The sequence below is a fragment of the Protopterus annectens genome, chromosome 10.part0, assembly GCF_019279795.1.
Source record: "Protopterus annectens isolate FY-2018-M chromosome 10.part0, PAN1.0, whole genome shotgun sequence".
NCBI classification, from domain to species: Eukaryota; Metazoa; Chordata; order Ceratodontiformes; family Protopteridae; genus Protopterus; species Protopterus annectens.
This window is the reverse complement of record NC_056744.1, coordinates 1,765,822,991-1,765,840,713: the sequence shown is the minus strand read 5'-3', so window position 1 is coordinate 1,765,840,713 and position 17,723 is coordinate 1,765,822,991. Positions and strand designations below refer to the sequence as shown.

At 41.0% G+C, this 17,723-nt stretch overlaps 1 protein-coding gene across 2 annotated transcripts in view; it reads right to left on the bottom strand.

The window, feature by feature from the left end:
* The window catches only part of LOC122814000 (arginine--tRNA ligase, cytoplasmic-like), a 641,564-nt gene that overhangs the window by 271,159 nt on the left and 352,682 nt on the right, over positions 1-17,723 (bottom strand). For both annotated transcript variants that reach the window (XM_044086583.1, XM_044086582.1), the window contains exon 2: positions 15,620-15,778. In XM_044086583.1, coding sequence (XP_043942518.1) covers positions 15,620-15,769 — 150 coding nt within the window. In that variant the 5' untranslated portion in view covers positions 15,770-15,778. The remainder of the gene's footprint in view (positions 1-15,619; positions 15,779-17,723) is intronic.

Below are 17,723 nucleotides of genomic sequence, written 5' to 3'. Positions count from 1 at the left end.
TTTAAATGAATTTTGCTATGCCCTTTTTCGAGGTTAGCATACTCTGCCTCTGTCTAACAGTGACACAGAAGTGATACCCGGGGTAAACCTACAATCTCCCATCCACTCATCAAGATTCCTCTTGAAGAGCATCAATGAGGGACTCTGCCTAACCTGGACTGGGATTTTATTCCAGAGTGAAGGGAGCCTCTGGGTTATGAATCTGTCCCTCCAGCATGTCCTATTTATTTCAGTGCTGAGGGTCAAGTCTCTTGAGCGCGTAGCTCGATGGGATTTGGATTTTCTGAGGTGCAGCATCTCCATTAATTCTGGGTTGGACATGGCTTTATACGTCAGGCACAGATTGCCTCTGAGCAGGTGGTATGCCACTGAGTAGAGCTGGAGTTTCTTTAATCGGGCAGCATATGGCATCTGTTTGAGCCCTTTGATCCTCTTGGTGAGGTACTTTTGAGGTTTTTCCAACTGCTGCAGGTGTCTGGTAAGGTACATCCCAAAAGGGGCATTGTACTCAATTATGGGCCTGATGAGGGATGAGTAAAGAGGCACGATGACCTCCCCTGATCTAGATGCGAGTCTCTTCATGATTAGGTGGGCTACATAAAATGTTTTTCTAACCACTTTGGCCACGTGGTTGTCAAATGAGAGATTGCTATCAACTTGGGTACCCAGGTCCCTAATTACTTCTTCCGTACTTAATGGATTACCACCTATGTGGTAATTTGTGGGCACTTTGTTTTTGCCAAAGGGGATGACTATACACTTTTTGGCATTTAGCTTGAGGCCATGGCTCTGGCACCAGTTGTCTGTTTCTATGAGGCCCTTTTGTAGGATGCTTGTGTCGGCTGGAGAGTCAATTATGGTGCCCAGTTTGCAGTCATCTGCGAACTTGGTCAGCCACAGTCCTTCCGTGTTAGACTGTACCTCCAAGAAATATATACCGAACAAGAGAGGTCCCAGGACTGAGCCTTGTGGGACGCCACTTGTAACTGGTTTGGAGTCCGACATGGCTCCAGCAATTCTAACCATGTGGGTTCTGTCCTTGAGACAGTTTGCAACCCATCTAGTGACATAGGGGTTTATATTTAAGCTGGTGAGCTTACTATAATGCCCGAGTGGGGTATTGTATCGAAGGCTTTTGCAAGGTCCAGGTCGGCTGTGTGGACCACCTTCCCCTCATCAATGGCCTTGGTGACTGTTTCAAAGAAATCGACCAGGTTTAAGAGGCAGGATCTGCCCTTAAACTTGAACTGAGTACGATCCAGTGTCTGTAGGTCCCCAATATCTTTATTTATGAGGTCCATGATGATCCTTTCCATAGCTTTGTAGACCAAGCTAGTCAGGCTTATGGGGCTATAGTTTCCACGATCTGTTGAGGCACCACTTTTGTGGAGAGGGACCACTGTTGCTGTACGCCACTCTTTGGGTACATATCCTGTAGTAAGGCTGAGACTGAACAGTAGTTTTATGTTTGGGTTTAGTTCTTCTTGGAGTTCATGTAGGACGCAGCCCGGGACACTGTCTGGTCCCACTGATGCTGTGTTTTTTGCTTTGGCGAGGGCGGCTCTTACCTGAGCATCTGAGATGTCAGGGGGGCAGCACTCTGCTGGGATAGATATTTGCCCTTTTGGTGGGGAAGGGGGGGGGGGTTTGCGCTGAACCTGTCAGCTAGGATGTTGGCAATGTCTGTGGGTTCGGTGTATTTTTTGTCATTTTGGATTAATTCTGAGCATATATGGGAATTCCCACTCAGGTTCCTAACAGAACTAAAGAAAGCCTTGTGATTATCCTTAGTGTCCTGTGCAATTTTTCTCTCAAAGCTGGCCTTAGACGATTTTATGAGTGCCCATAGTTTTTTGCTAATACTTATCAGAGATGCCTTCCCTTTTTGGGATTTTGCTCCATCATGTAGTAGCTTCCTCCTTCTATTGTATAGTTTGTTTATGTCTGGGGTCCACCAGACAGGACGCCTAACCTTGGAGGATTGGGTCTTGGTTTTATTTGGGATTGCATGATCCATGCATTCCTGAAGTTGTTCATAGAATGTGTTTATAAAGGATTCTGCGGTCTGGGCCATATTTTCCACAGGCCCGGGGGCTTTGAAGGATTCCACCTCAGTTTTGAGGAGTGTGAAATTTGCTTTAGAGAAGTTTTTCATTGTGGTTTTCTGGGCAGGGGCTGGGGTCGGGATGTGAATATTTAGTGAGATTAGTTTATGGTCTGATTTTACCAGTGAGGGATACACTTCTGGTCTGGAGCATAGAGTCCCCATGTTGGTGATGATCAGGTCCAGTATGTTTTCCCCTCTTGCTTGGAGTGGCAACAAGTTGTTCCATAGCATTTGAGTTTATCAATTCTAGGAACCTTTGGGCTAGGGTGTTGGAACTAGAATAATGCTCCCAGTCTATGTTAGGGTAGTTGAAGTCGCCCAATATAATGGTGTTTGGAGAGACCTTCATATTTTCCAGTGTTCTCAGGAAGACCGAGTGGGGTTCCTGGGTTTGGGAGGGTGGTCTGTAGCAGGCTATAAACTGGAAGGCAGCTTTACCCACTGTTAGTTGCACATGGATAGTCTCTGATGCTTTGTGCTGTGTCACCAACCTGGAGGTGTGGGTATCTTTGACGAATATTGATACCCCTCCTCCTTTTGTGGTTCGGTCCAAGTATTGGGGCCGAAAAGCATGGTATGAGGTATAACCTGGTAGTGCTGGCGTGCTCTCGGGAGCCTTGAACCAGGCTTCTGTTACTGCACAGATATCGATGTTCTCCATGCTAAGGAGAGTTTCGAGTGCATGCATCTTGAGGTTTAGACTTCTGGCGTTGAGTAGCATTACTCTTAGTTTCTTATCCCTTGTGATACCTATGGAGGTGGGTTTGTCTTTTGAGCCTTGCCTAAAAAAGGCACTATGGGGGTGGCAAGAGCCTTTGCCAATATCCGAAAGCCCAGGGGTGACAGGTGCAAGCCGTCCCTAGCGAAGCATCGTGGCTTGTTGAGCATGTCATCCCAAGCAGACAGGCATTGGATCCCCTATGAATGACACCAATACTTAAGCCAATTGTTGAAATTGATCATCTTGTCTTCATATTGTGGCATCATTCTTGGTGAGGGTAAGATGCTACTCAAGGTCAGGGTCATACTGGCCTGGGCTACATGCTCAGAAAGCTCCTCTATGTCTCTTTTCATGTAGTCCAGGGAGGTACGTCTCAGGTCATTCACACCAGCATGGACAATGACTGAGTCATATTTGTACTTACCTTGGCGTGACCTGAGTGCTTGTGTTATGTGGCGGATCCTAGCACCCGACAGGCAGCTCACCGTGACCTTCTCCTTGCTCAGCCTGGTGAGCGGGACGTCAGTGTGCCTGAGGAGAGAGTCACCTTTAACAAGTGTATCAGGTGTGTTGTTTAGCCTTAAGGGCTGACACTGTTCGGCACACTGGCTTTGTGAGCTATGTGTTGCACATGTTTTGTTTTGGGGTAGCGGTTGCTTGGGTGTCTGCTTTGGAGGTCTCTGCTGCTTAGGCAGATTTTTATTTAGAGCCTCAGTATGTTTTGTGTGTTTATGTGTATGGTTTGCTGTCGTGGTAGGTCTATGTGAGACTGGAATTGTAGTGAGTGTGGTTTCCTTCTCCTCCTGACTGGTTACGCCAGTACTGAGTTGAGAGAGCTTATCCTCCAGTTTGGCTATATGGTTGCATCTCTCACATGTGTTGGAATTTGTTGGGAGGAGAAGAGGGTTGTCTGTGTACATCAGGCAGTTATAACATTGCCTCAAGATTCCCAGATTCACCAGCTGGACCGGAGAGGAGATTGACAACTGAACTTTGGACATGCTAGAATAGTATTGGGAATTCCTTTATAATTGAAAAAAAAGGGCCAATGGGGAACAAAGTACTTAAGGGGAGTTTGTGAGGGTGTAATGCTTTTAATTTTTTAGTGCTGACTTATATAATTGCTTTAGTGAGCAAGTGCCAGGCTTTAGAGTGGGAATAGGGTGTTTATTATGAGAACTAAATCAGTTCTAAGGGAAAAAGTGAAGAGCAGACTTTGTGGAGCTGAGAATGGTTTAAACCCAATGATGCTGCACTATGCGCAAAATCATGCAAAGCCGCTCTAAAACAGGTTTTATACAGGGGGACTTGAAAGAGCTAGAAATTGGCCCAAAATGTCCAATAGACTACTAGATTATTGTGCTGGGAACACTCCTCCAGGGATAGATAGGCTGCTCTAAGCTCCCCACTGCCACTGGTGAACAAAGAAGCTTCCCTTTATCCAAGAAAGGAAATGGGCAACACAGGAACTTCCCAAAAGTCCAGAATACAGCAAAGCCTGTATTTGGACTACTCTAGGTCAGGAAAGATGGGAAACAAGGATATTTTTTTTATTTTCTTTTTTGCAACAAACAGCAGAAAAATGCAATAAATATGTAACACAGGCTAGCACACTTGAGTGTGTAGCCTCAACAGGTAAATGCAACAAACAGGACAAACTTTAAATTACAAGCGCAAAAGCGCGCTAAGGCTGGCTTTAAAGCAGGGGGTTAGAAAGAGATAGGAAATGGCCCAAAATGGCCAATAAGCTACAGGTCACTGGGCTGGAACCACTCCTCAAAGGACAGAAAGGCTGCTCAGAGCTCCCCACTCTCACTGGTGAACAAAGAAGCTTCCCCTATCCAAATAGGGATATGGGCAACACAGGAACTATGACACAGCCCAGAGATCAGCAATACCTGAAGACTGGACTATTCTAGTTCAGTAAAGGTGGGAAACAATGATTTTTTTTTTTTTTTTTTTTTTACAAAAGTAGCAGAAATTAGGTACAGAAACACAGTAAATGCTTTAATTCGGCTAGCGCACTTGAGTGTGTAGCCTACCAGTTAAACTAAGTAAAAACAAAGTTTAAAAGTGCAAAAAACTCAAATACAGGCAGGAATGCAATAAAACAACTTTGCAGAGCTTATTTAGTTAAAGAAACAGAGAAGTCTATATATACAGAAAAGCAGCTAAAACACACAAACACTTCAGATGCAGTGCAACCTAGAGCACTTGAGTTGTAGCAATATTAAGGCAATTACAGTTATAATAAATGCTCTGAAATGTACTCTATATTTCCAAAATGTTTGAGAAGCACAGTCAGGACACAAGGAGATTCAGAGGAAAAAAAATATATATTTATTTTTTTTTTGAAAGGGAAAAAGGAGAAACAGAAGGCCTTATCAAATGTTCTCTCTGTACTAGGTAGAATGAGCTAATGACACTAGACAGGGAGGAGTGTCACAGATCAGATTTACAGTAGGGGCGGGCAACTGCAAAGCCACCTACAGACAGTAGCACTAGAGAAAGCCAAGTTTTTAAACAGATAAAGATTAGAAAAGATAGAGAATGCTTTTAACTGCAGACAAATCAGTTACTTGTGCAGATTAGTTAATAGCAATAAAATACACTCTAAGACTAACAAGCAGACAATAAAAGTGCTATATATTAATTGTTAAAAAAACCTGGATACTTGTATATCTCAGCTAACAGCTGCGGTCAACAACTCTTATTCACTCTGCTCAGTGTGTATAGACAGAAACCCTATCAAAGTTAGGGCTTAAATACCAGAAGAGCAACTTTTTTTTTTACAAGAACACAAAAGAACCAGCCCCCACTCGGCAGACTTTTAACACAAAATAGCCTACAGACAGTAGCACTAGAGAAAGCCAAGTTTTTAAACAGATAAAGATTTGTAAAGATACAGAATGCTTTTAACAGCAGACAAATAAGTTACTTGTGCAGATTAGTTAATAGCAATAAAATACACTCGAAGACTAAAAAGCAGACAATAAAAGTGCTATATATTAATTGTTAAAAAAAAACCTGGATATTTGTATATCTCAGCTAACAGCTGCGGTCAACAACTCTTATTCACTCTGCTCAATGTGTATAGACAGCTGGCAGTTAAATGTCAAACATTTTATATACATACACATACATACATACATATATATATATATATATATATATATATATATATATTATATATATATATATTATATATATATATACATACACACACACACACACACACACACACACACACACACACAAAAGGTTATGTCAAATGGTATTGCTGAAATGCAATATTATGTATACAATAATAAAAATACTAAAGTTAAAAACATGTAAATAAAATGTTTTACTTATTATATCTGTGGACCATATGGAATTCTTCTAAACATTAAATGACAGAAAATAGGGTTTATGCTTTACAGTTCTTCCAGCAGTTTCAGTCAACAAACTCTATGTAAAAGGACTAATGCTTTACAGTTCATCCAATTATTTACTAATATCACCTTGGTGCTGGTCTTCTTCCTAACCATCTGGAACACCCAACGCTCATCTCTGGATCAAGTCCAAGATATACTCATTCTTCTGATCAGCTCCTGGCCTTTTTTTGTTGCTCAAGCATTTCCTTTGAAAGAATGGAGGAAGGTTCCACTGGAAAAGTTTCTTTATTGACTTTCTTACTGCCACAAGGCTGAAAAGCAATTCCTTGCAGCTTTTTGACTTACTGTTTGCTGTCTAAATTTGTTTCCTCCACAGCCTGTTCTGCATCAAAAAATTAAATCTGATCCTCCAGAAAAAAAAAAAAATTCTTAAGACAGCTGGAAAAAGCAACTTGAGTCTCACACCTGCCTCTCAACATCTCCTAAATACAAGGATACATTTGCTTCTGTTTTGCCCAGTGTACAGCAAATAATTTTCCACAAACATTCTTGCCCTCCTGATTTCTTCCCCTTTTCCACAATTTTTCCAGAAGTAACTCTTTCTGTTGGCAATACTGCATCTTTAGTAATATAATTACTGCATGTATTTGGAGCATACACACAATGCACTTTCTTACTTAACCCTACTCTAGGATACCAGATCAGTTGCGTATTGGTACTTTCATCAAATTAATAGGATACCAGATCAGTTGTTTATTAGTACTTTCATCAAATTAATGTGTCTTATTTCTTCCAGTTTCTCTACTATAGCAAAGAAATCTCAGGATTCCCTTTATGTGCTCTGTCACTTGCGTACGTTTTTCTGAAACGGCTCTTCTTGAGAAGCCTCATGTTCAGCCAGTATTCCCTTCATTTCAGTCTCTGAGTTCTGCAGTTTTATCAGCTTATATGAATAGCTACTTAAAGCTTTTTCTATCTCTTCGGTCTTTTATTGTTTTACTTTGTATACTCTCCTAGTATCTCACTTATTTAAATATCTTTGAGTGCATTTGATTTATTTCCCTCTAAATTGCTGAAAGCTACCTTCTGTATTGAAGCTGAACAGTTGTAAGGCTGTTCCTAGCAGACCTTTTTCACTTTTCCTTCTTTTCTGGTTGATTTTCACTTATTTCCCCCAAATTTATTATTTGCTAGCATCCAAACAGTGTAATTACTAGCCAGTAACTGAATGTTATCAAAACTGTTAACTTTTATTGACTATTTAACAGTTCCTTAGATTCACACGGAGCTCAAACCAACATGTTGTTCAGCCTGCAGCCATTCTGGAAGTCATGAGGCCCTTGCCTGTAACAGTAGGACAAAGACATATGTTGACTGTCCTGGATATTGACCTTTACAGAAAGGAAGACCTAAACCTGGCTATCACATCCTGATATAATACCTTGTGAAATCATCAAGATAAAACCAGGTAGCCCTGTAATTCAAAGCTGCACTACAGAAAAAAATCAGCCTTGCCAACAAACAAACAATCTTAGCGGACCGTATACAATCGGTGCAATAAAGACAGTATATGTCCCATGAGTAAAACAAAGATGAAAGTACTAATTCAGAAAGGATTCTGTAACAACTCTAGGTACAAAGGAGAGATTAGTAAATCTGTCTTAGTGGAAAACTAAATGAAGCAGGTAAGCTAAAAAAATGTAATTCAGAAACTTTTCTGACTGAGGTGATGGCAACTAAGACAGAATAACTTCCAAGTGTGATAACCCACCACTGGACTAGTAATCCAAGAGCCTCAATCATTACCACTGGCACCTGGGGGGGGGGTTCACTGGGAGGATAACAGGTACACTATATACAGGATAACTGTGTAACATTAATATTAATACAAATGGTAATTTGACCAAGAGCAAGGCTATTAGGAGTGGCCCACACAGTGTCACCAAATATATAAGTACTCTCAAAAATGAAATATCTCTACACAGGTCAGTCACAATGAAAGGTTTAAACATATTCAATAATAAATAATAAAACAAGACAATACTAAAAATATATATTCACAGTGACATCAGAGTTTTAAAATCACAGGAAATATTTAAAACATTGCAGTACAGGCTCACACAAATAAAGAAAAAGATCCAAACTAAACTTCACTATATTCCTGACTGACTCTAAAGACCATTACATTATTCCCTAGAAACTTACTTCATTAGAACAAGACATATGTGGTGAATGATTCTTGTTGTCAGGTCCAAGACAGAATGCTTTATCTCATGCACAGACTTCTCAAATTAATATCTAAAATATTACTACTAGGATAGCTTGCCAAACGACATCATTTCTTATCATCTGACTTCTAGTTCCCAGGTAAAAACATCCATTGCTGAAGCTGGCAGTATTAGGTAAAACACCTATTGTTGAAGCTGGCAGTATTTGGCATCTCATGCACAGACTTCTCAAATTAATATCTAAAATATTACTACTGGGATAGCTTGCCAAACAACATCATTTCTTATCATCTGACTTCTAGTTCCCAGGTAAAACACCAATTGCTGAAGCTGGCAGTATTTAGCATCTCATGAACAGACTTCTCAAATTAATATCTACAATATTTCTACTGGGATAGCTTGCAAAACAACATAATTTCTTGTCATCTGACTTCTAGTTCCCAGGTAAAACACTCATTGCTGAATATGGCAGTATTTAGCATCTACCTGTAAAAATATACAAACAAGGGCTTTTGCACAGATCTTCGGCAGATGCTGGAAGTCATAAAACAATTGCATTCCTTTATGCTTCCGAAGTAACAATTAGTTCACTCCAAAGACGATACAGAAAGCTTCCTAGTAGAGACTATGTCTCTAGCTGCATTGAAACCTGTCAGATAGCCTCTTTTGAGGTCTAGCATATTAAGTAATTTAATTGCAGATATTTTTCTAAAGTTTTCTGGACTGAGGTTAACCTCCTGTATTCCAGTTTCCACTCATAAAATATATACATTTCAACAGTTACAACAGTGCATGTAAATTTCTGTTCTCTTTCAGTAGGGCACACTGTAGATACATACATTTTAAACACAGCACTTTACAAATACCTTTTCAACACACATATCTGCAGAGAGCAGTTTGATATACACATGACCTACAGCTCCAATACACCTGTAACACAAGCATCTTACATAAATTATTGTGAAATTCACAAATGACAATTATTTACAAAATTCCAGCTAGCTGTGCTGGCAGTATCTCCTTTCATTACACCAAGAATGAATATTTATTCTTCAGATGCTGCAGCCCCTAGGAAAAATACAGATTCCCAAAGTGGCACTAGGTCTTTTATAGGTGGCCCCAAAAGGAATGCATCCTTAAGGAATGCCTCACAAACTTCAAAGCAACCAAAGATGAAGTCAGTGCCCTGAGGCAAGTTGGATACCACTGCCACATAGATGTTACAGCAGACAGAGTGCAGAACTAAATACATGGGATAAATACACAAGAAGAGAAGGAATGTGAAAAAAACGAGTAAGGTACCTAACCATTTGATGATCTTAAGCAAGGGAAAGTGCATTTGGCCTCCACAAAGAAGACATGACTTACCAGTCTAGAAACAAGAGCTGAGCTGTTAAGCCACTACTTCAAGTAGAGAAACCATGCAGTTAACTGAAGAGAATAAACGTTTATGGAAAGGAAGACCTGAACCAGGATACCACATCTAGCTTATAATACACTGTGAAAGCAGAGATACAAGCAAGAGGGTTCTGCAAGGTATGTAGTGGGAGTGTCTGTGCCAACAAGTAAGGCAGAAGCAGGGAAAACCATAGTTGTCTAGACAAATGTAATTATAATATTATATTTGACTTGTATTGTTTGGCATCCTGTATACTCGTCATCATCAGCGGAACAGAGGAAAATGGTAAAGGAGAACAGTGGGCCATTCCTAGACCAGAAAGTCCCTGGGATGCCCTCAATGAAGGTATTAGAGCAAACAAACTACTGCATTTGCCACTATCTGGGTAGCAAAAAGGTTGAAACAAAACCTCATGATGGAAAACCTTCTGTCCCAAAGAGTAGAGGCAGTTCTTGATGCATTAGCAAGTAGCAGCTGAAATTCGGCTGGCCTCCCCAGGATGTGGCTGGTTATCAGGAAGTGACGGGGTGAAACAGGAAGTTTTCCAACTTTCACTGTTTCTTGACCCAAAAGGAAAGAAAGAATCTCCTGACTTGTTGATGTATCAGATCAATTCCATGTTGCTGAAGTAGATGGCTATTAACACCCTGGGGCAGGGAGTCCTAAATGGCTTGAAGGGTAAGAAGGGCCAACCTCATTTTCAGCATAGTGATGTTGCAGAACTGTCTATACAAGTTCTCCACTGTAATATCCCCAACCCACCCTAAGGTTCACAATCACAATGACTGGCTCTACCATAATAGGTAAGAAAAAGGCTTTTCCTTAGTAAGGTTGGGCAGGTGCATCCACCAACACATATGCTTTTGAATGTTTTTTTTTTTTTAATTTGCACCAGATGGGATACAAGATCTGGTACATGAGATCACTAGACACCTAGAATCCACTGAAGTACTCTCATGACATATAGTATACATGGTACCATGGCAATGGCAGCTGTCATGAGGCCCAGTGTCCTAAGAAACAGTTGGGTAGATGTTTGCTCTGAGTCCAGGTACAGAAACTTTTTTTTTCTGAAGGGACTGTATCTGGTCTCTCAGAAGAGCTGCTTATGTGTCTCGGCTACCACAGATAGTAAGCAGCTGATATGGGTTTGGAGAGAAAATGGTTCAACTTCCATAAAAACATTCCCATATCAAAACCAGGCTCTGAAGATAGAGTGGCTAGGAACCAGACATCCAGACGGGGGGAAAATTTTTGTCTCCCTTAGCCTTTGTCTGACCTTCACAGCAGGCATGCATCTGGAATAGACACTGTGGATGGAGATGAAACTAAATGAAAGTTTCCTGATTTGGCAAAGACTGGCCCTTGCCCAGAAGTGAAGACACCTCCTGGAAGCCTTGATAATCTTGACTTAGAAGTATATATCCTACAGATCCAAACAGCACATTAAGCTCCCTTCATTAAACATACAAGGACAGAATTCACATTGGTCAGTCAAAAGGTTTCTTTTAGAACAAAAGGGTTATATATTCATAGCCAAGTAATAGGCTAGCTACCCTTGCAGGACATTTTAAGCCTAGCCAGTTCCCCTTTATGACTGAGTTAATCTATCCCATTTGGTTGTAGACTGGCCTTACTCATCCCATGGTTGATAATTATATATTACCCATAATGAAAGGAAGTGGGATTATACCATATAAAATTTGAGGGGACCTATGCATGGGATAAAGCATTTAAGAGCTGCCTCTGTCCATTAGTATTAGGACAAGGGTCAGTCTTGAGGAAAAGTTTCTGTTTCTCATCCATTGATTCACTTATGCTTGAATATGGACAGGGATGAACTTTGTTCTATGTGGATGTGGGGGTCTGTTCCACAGTAGTGATATCCTATGAGATGTACCCGTCTCTCCAAACTATTACACTGATGTTGCAGAAGAGGTTTAGATCCCTAGACCAAGTATTTCTAATGCCATCTGATTTGCTGATGTGCAGTAACTGGGTTGAAGGATGCTTTGTATGCCAGACACAGGTCACCTCGTAGCAATCTGTAGGATACCAAGTATACCAACAGGGTTTTGAGTAGGTCCATGTTGCACACGTAGTTTAGGCCTTGTATCCTTTTAGTAAGGTATCTCTGTGGGCATTCTAGCTGTTGCTTATGTCTGAACAGATACATGCCAAAGGGGGCACTATAGTCAATGGCTGGCCTAATAAGGACTGAGTAAAGGGAACAATTATATCACTAGATCTAGATACAATCCCATTAGCTGTACAATACAGAAGGACTTTCTTACATCTATGTCCACATAACTTCCCAAAATCCCAAACAACTGGGTCAACTTTTAGGGGCTTATTGTCAATGTTCTAGTTCCCTGAGGTAGATGACTTCCCAAAGGATACTGTAATGCATTTTTTGGCATCTAGCTTCAGTCACTTATATCTAGCAAGGGCCCGAGGTCCTTGTTTCTTTTGGCACTAAAGAATCTTGAGAAATACTTTACTCCATTTTGATCTGCTGGAACCTCTTGGATGGATATGTTTCTGACAGTATCCCTTTTTGCAGCTCATCTCGAATGGGGTAGGATGTGAGGCAACAGCAACCACTGATAATGTTGTCAGCTGAAGAAGGGACTTTTGTGCCCTCTCGATATTGCTGTCCAAATCCATTTGTACCCTCTGGATATTGCATTCAAATCCTTTTGTACCCTCTGGATATTACATCCAAATCCATTTGTACCCGCTGGATATTACATCCAAATCCATTTGTACCCTCTGGATATTACTGTCCAAATCCATTTGTCCTTTGTGAGAGGGATTAAGAAGCAGGAAAATGGATAGAAAGGCAAGCTCTTATTGTCTTTAGAGTAGGACAGTTGGACAAGGCCTCAGTGGTGCTGTTGTTGGCCTCCTGCAGGAGAACCATGGTTATCTGGTAGTTAAAAAGGACCCTTTCCCTTGCTAGCATGACTTTCCTGAAATTAAGTTTTCCCAGTTTGCTTTATTACTTTTGTTGTATCTGCTGCAGTCCACTCAAACCAGTTAGTAGTGTTTCTTCTGTATCCTGGAAAAGGTGTGTTGAGGTGGCTAGAATCCAATACCCACAGCACAGAGGGCTCTGCCCTCCTCCTACATAAATTTGTGGCATAGTGCTGTAACACCAGGAAGAATGATGCACTGCCCTGGAAAGGAGACTTCATAAGTGCTGCTTTTGCTTCCCCATCCAGAAAATTGTAATTCCAAACTCCGATGGTGTCTGCATCACCCTCATTATAATATTTAAAATTCCAGAAACAGTAGCCATTTGGGATAAAAACTTACCTTTTACAGGTCTATTATGTAACTTTGTCAGCATAGAAAGTGTGTGTGTTTGGGGGGGGGGGGGGTGTTGCATAAACCCACCTCATTAAGTGGTTCCTTGCCCCAGACTTCTAACCTAGAGAATGAATCGAGTCTCTTTAGAATTGGACTGTTTCTGAGGGCAGCTACTAAAAGTAAAGTACACAGCTTGGACATTTCTAATGAACAGTTTCATTCTCTAGGAGGGATGACAGTGCTGAGAATACCATACAAGAATTTTCCAAATCCTTCTGGTGGCCACCGTAAGCATGTCCACCGACAAAAGGACTATCCATAAGGGATGCCGAGTACGCTGAAAGGCCCTGTATGTCATCCTTTGTGGAGACACCATTCAGTCAATGGATCATCTCCCTCCGTCTTATGTCCAGAACCTCCTCCAATTTGTCACTGTGTTGAGCAGTCCTAATGCCTACAGCCTTCACCTTGCTGTTACTGATGATGAACAACCCCTTACCAGATATATGCTTTTAAAATCTATTCTAGCATATAACTTTTCAAAAAAAATTTATTATTATTATAGTGGTTAGTGTACATCAGGACATGCATGGTGTATGGCACATTACACCCATATTTCTATTTTAATATTTTACACCAGGGCTGCATCAGAAGAAAATGCAGCCAAATTCTCTACAGGTCAAACATTTCATTGTCACTCATATATATTCCTGGAAGCTCAAATTGCACCATCACAACTGTATGAATGTGCGATGGACACCTCTTCAAAAGAGAGGATTTGGAATTCCCACAGGAAAGACCGGGCGCATATCTTATGGCTATGAAATAGTCTGACAAACTGTTGAGATGTTTTTTCTTCCTGCTTAGCAAGTTTCTGCCCTTAAAATAATCTGCTTTCATAAAGTTTCAGCTTCCACACTAGTCTAGGTTTTGTAACATTCTATGCTTCTCCTCCTCCTTTCACCAGATCTCATGCCCTTATCACCACTGCAGATATTTTATTTCATCATTAATCTCCTGTACCTCAGTGTAACTTCTCTCTCTCTCTCTCTCTCTCTCTCTTTCCCACTGGCAGAATCTGAAAACTAAGATCATGTAATTCCACAGACCATACTGTTCTCTCATTTAAGTAATGCACTTCAATCAGTTCTTTCTATAGCTTCTCTATAAAACTATGGCACATTACCTGACTCAAACATTTAAGAGTCTGGTCCATCCAACGGTATAGTGAAAAGTTACAAATATCACTAGTGACCTGATTTTGCTTAGTGAACCTGGTGACCCAAATTCAGAGGAAAATCTCCTGATGGAGAACAGAGTCTAGCCCGGGAAGATGGAGTGAAAAGAGAAGCACTCCAGTAGTGATGAGATGCAGTTACTGCCTGTGTGGCAAGTGCACAGAGCTGGAGTGCATTACGAACAATAAGTGGCATGTAAGAAAAGGAGAGAGAGATAATCTTAGCACTACCTGCATATATGATGGGTGCAATATCTTCATCCTCTCCCCAAACTTCTTAAAGGTCATTCAGTAATGTACTGTTGGGGAAATATCAGAACAACCCCCCACTGGTAACTGTAAAGTGTTGAGAGAGCCCACTGTGAAAGGACAGATACAGCAACAGGTCCGAGATCAGAAATGGATCGCAGGGAAAAAGGTCCATTAAAGCACTGCAATACAATTCTTCCTTCAAAAGTATCCCTGAAGAGGTAACATAACCGATCTCGCTTATGCAGCTCCTCTTCTACTCAGTTTTACCACAACTATCAGCACTTTACATCATTTTTTCTGAACACCTGACAAAGCAAATCTTTCTCAGTTCACCACAATTTGGATCATCACCTCAGTCTCCAGATATCTATGTACTCACACAGCATTCTGTCACATCCTCAGGCACAAGTCATAAGCCATAATGCGTGTAAATCCTACCAGTGCGTTGTACCTAATCTAAGTTTACTGTGGCTGGTTTCTTGTATGTGAACTGTGGTACCTTACTGCCGGCATTTTGTGCAGTCAGTAGACCAGTTTTGGCTGCACCTTTATGATGCTCTGTTGGTGAGTACTTACATTATCTTCCTCAGGAAGTTAGGTAAACCTAGTGTAGCACATAATGGGGCTTGTAAAAAATGCTTCTTGCACATAATGGCAGTATTTCAGCTCATCTAGCTAGTGCACTGATCCCTTAGTAGAGTTATCTCCCTCTCTAAAATCATATTTGAAAGTGAGTACACGTCTAATAAGCTGTTCCACTTAGCAATAAAGAGAAAGCGAGCTAGTCAAACAGACATACAGCTCACATCAGCTGTGCACTGTGAAAGGCAAATTATTATTTTTCTCCGCATTGAACACCATTTGGAGAAGATGTGCACTTCCAGATCAGATAATAAAAGTATTTCTAAGAGGTAACAAATTTTACTCAACATGCAGTTTGTGATGCATCTCGGTAAACGTGAAAACAACACACAATGCTGACTTACCTGAGCTATTCTGGCACATTCAAAATAATAGTCTCCAAATTTGGACTGCTGACTTGGTAGGACTTGCACAGAGAAACATTCCGAATCAGGATAGGCAGCATGGACAGCGGTGCCAAAAATCTGCTGGATTTTCTGACTGATACTAATCATACTGGCCTGCTGTGGAAGACAAATAAAAACTTAATTCACATATTTCCTTCTTAATATTTTTACTACACTAAAAAAACAGATTTCCCAAATGTCTTTTTAAAAAACACTGAATTGATATACTACTGTGGAGATATTGCAATAGCTTAGGAGACGAGTCACTGAAAAGTGCAAAACAAGTGTACAATTCACTCTGCATTAGTTCAAAACATTATGTTACACCTTTACATGTCTCTGTTCCAAGTACTGCAGGAAAATCAGTTTGAAGTATCATATTTTTATAAATAGTAGAAATGCTCATGATTTACACTAACCATTATTTTTTCTGCATCTCTGTACTTTATCACAGATTTATATTTAACAGCTTTGAGAAGACTTGTGAATAAAGTAATTCAAAGCCAGAATTCACAGACATTTAGAGCATTGCACACTGAAGTATAGCAATAGTAGTGGTAATGCACAAGGTATGAGTAATTACAAAATGCAAACAATATAGACAAAGGCAGGGGAACTAAATGTGATTTTTAGTGCATGCGAGTAAGTGCATTAACATTGAAATAAAGGCATCCACACAACTGAACCACAGGATGTAGGCATGACAGCACCCAAATTGGCAGACGGACTCAGAAGCATACAAAAGAGGTACGTTGTGCCACCACTCATACACATTTTTTTTTTTTACACTGGTGTACAGAGGGGGAGCATTGCTTGGATTAGCAGCAGTTACATTTCAGCGCATGAATGAATTGGCACCTCACCTAAGTGTCATGTTTAATCATAGCCTCACCTCAGGCTTTGTGCCCACTGAGTGTCGCACAGCTACAGTTATCCCACTCCACAAGGGGGGGGATCCACCTTGGATCCCAGGAACTACCGTCCCAGCAGTCTGACGAGCCTGATCTGCAAGGGCATGGAACTTATAAACAAAGGCATTGGCAACTTTCAAACACTGGACCCCATCCAGTTTGGGTTTGTGAAGGGACGATCTTGTCTCCTGAACCTGACTGACTTCTTCGAATCAGTCTCCAGAGCTGTGGATGAGGGTGAGGCGGTCCACACAGCCTATCTGGACCTCGCTAAGGCCTTCAACACCATCCCCCACTCTGGAATCATAGATAAACTTAATAATCTGGGAATAAATCCCTACGTCGCTCAAAGGGTTGCCAACTGGCTTACTGACAGCACCCAGACTGTAAAAGTAGCCAACTCCAAATACAGATCCAAACAAATGGAGTACCTCAGGGTTCAGTCCTGGGACCACTCTTGTTTGGCATCTACTTCTCTGAAGTAAAGGCCAACACTAAGGGACTCTGCAAACTGGGAGCCATTATTGAATCCCCAAATTATGTGGATATTCTACAAAGGGCCTTACAGAAACAGATGCTTGGTGCCAGAGCCATGGGCTCGAGCTTAATGCCAAGAAATGTACAGTTATCACCTTTGGAAAAAAAACATGTACCCATGAATTACCACATAGGTGGCAGTACACTAAACATCGAAAGTGTGATGAGAGACTTAGGGACACAGGTGGACAGTGGTCTCACTTTCGATAACCACATCGCCACAACAGTCCGAAAATCCTTCTATATGGCACACCTCATTACTAAGGGCTTTTTGTCCCACTTTACTCAACCCTCAGACCCATTATAGAGTATAATGCCCCATTTGGTATGTACCTCACAAGACATCGACAACAACTGGAAAGGCCACAGAAATACCTTACTAAAAGAATCACACGCCTAAAGCAGATGCCATATGCTGACAGTCTAAAAAAACTCCAACTATACTCTGTGGCATATCATCTACTCAGAGGCAATCTCTGCTTAACATACAAGGCCATGTCAAACCCTGAGCTGTTGGACATGCTCCACTTAAAGAAATCCCAATCCCTCAGAGCCACACGCTCCAGGGATCTAAACCTTGTCATCACAATGAACAAAACATGCTGGAGGGATAA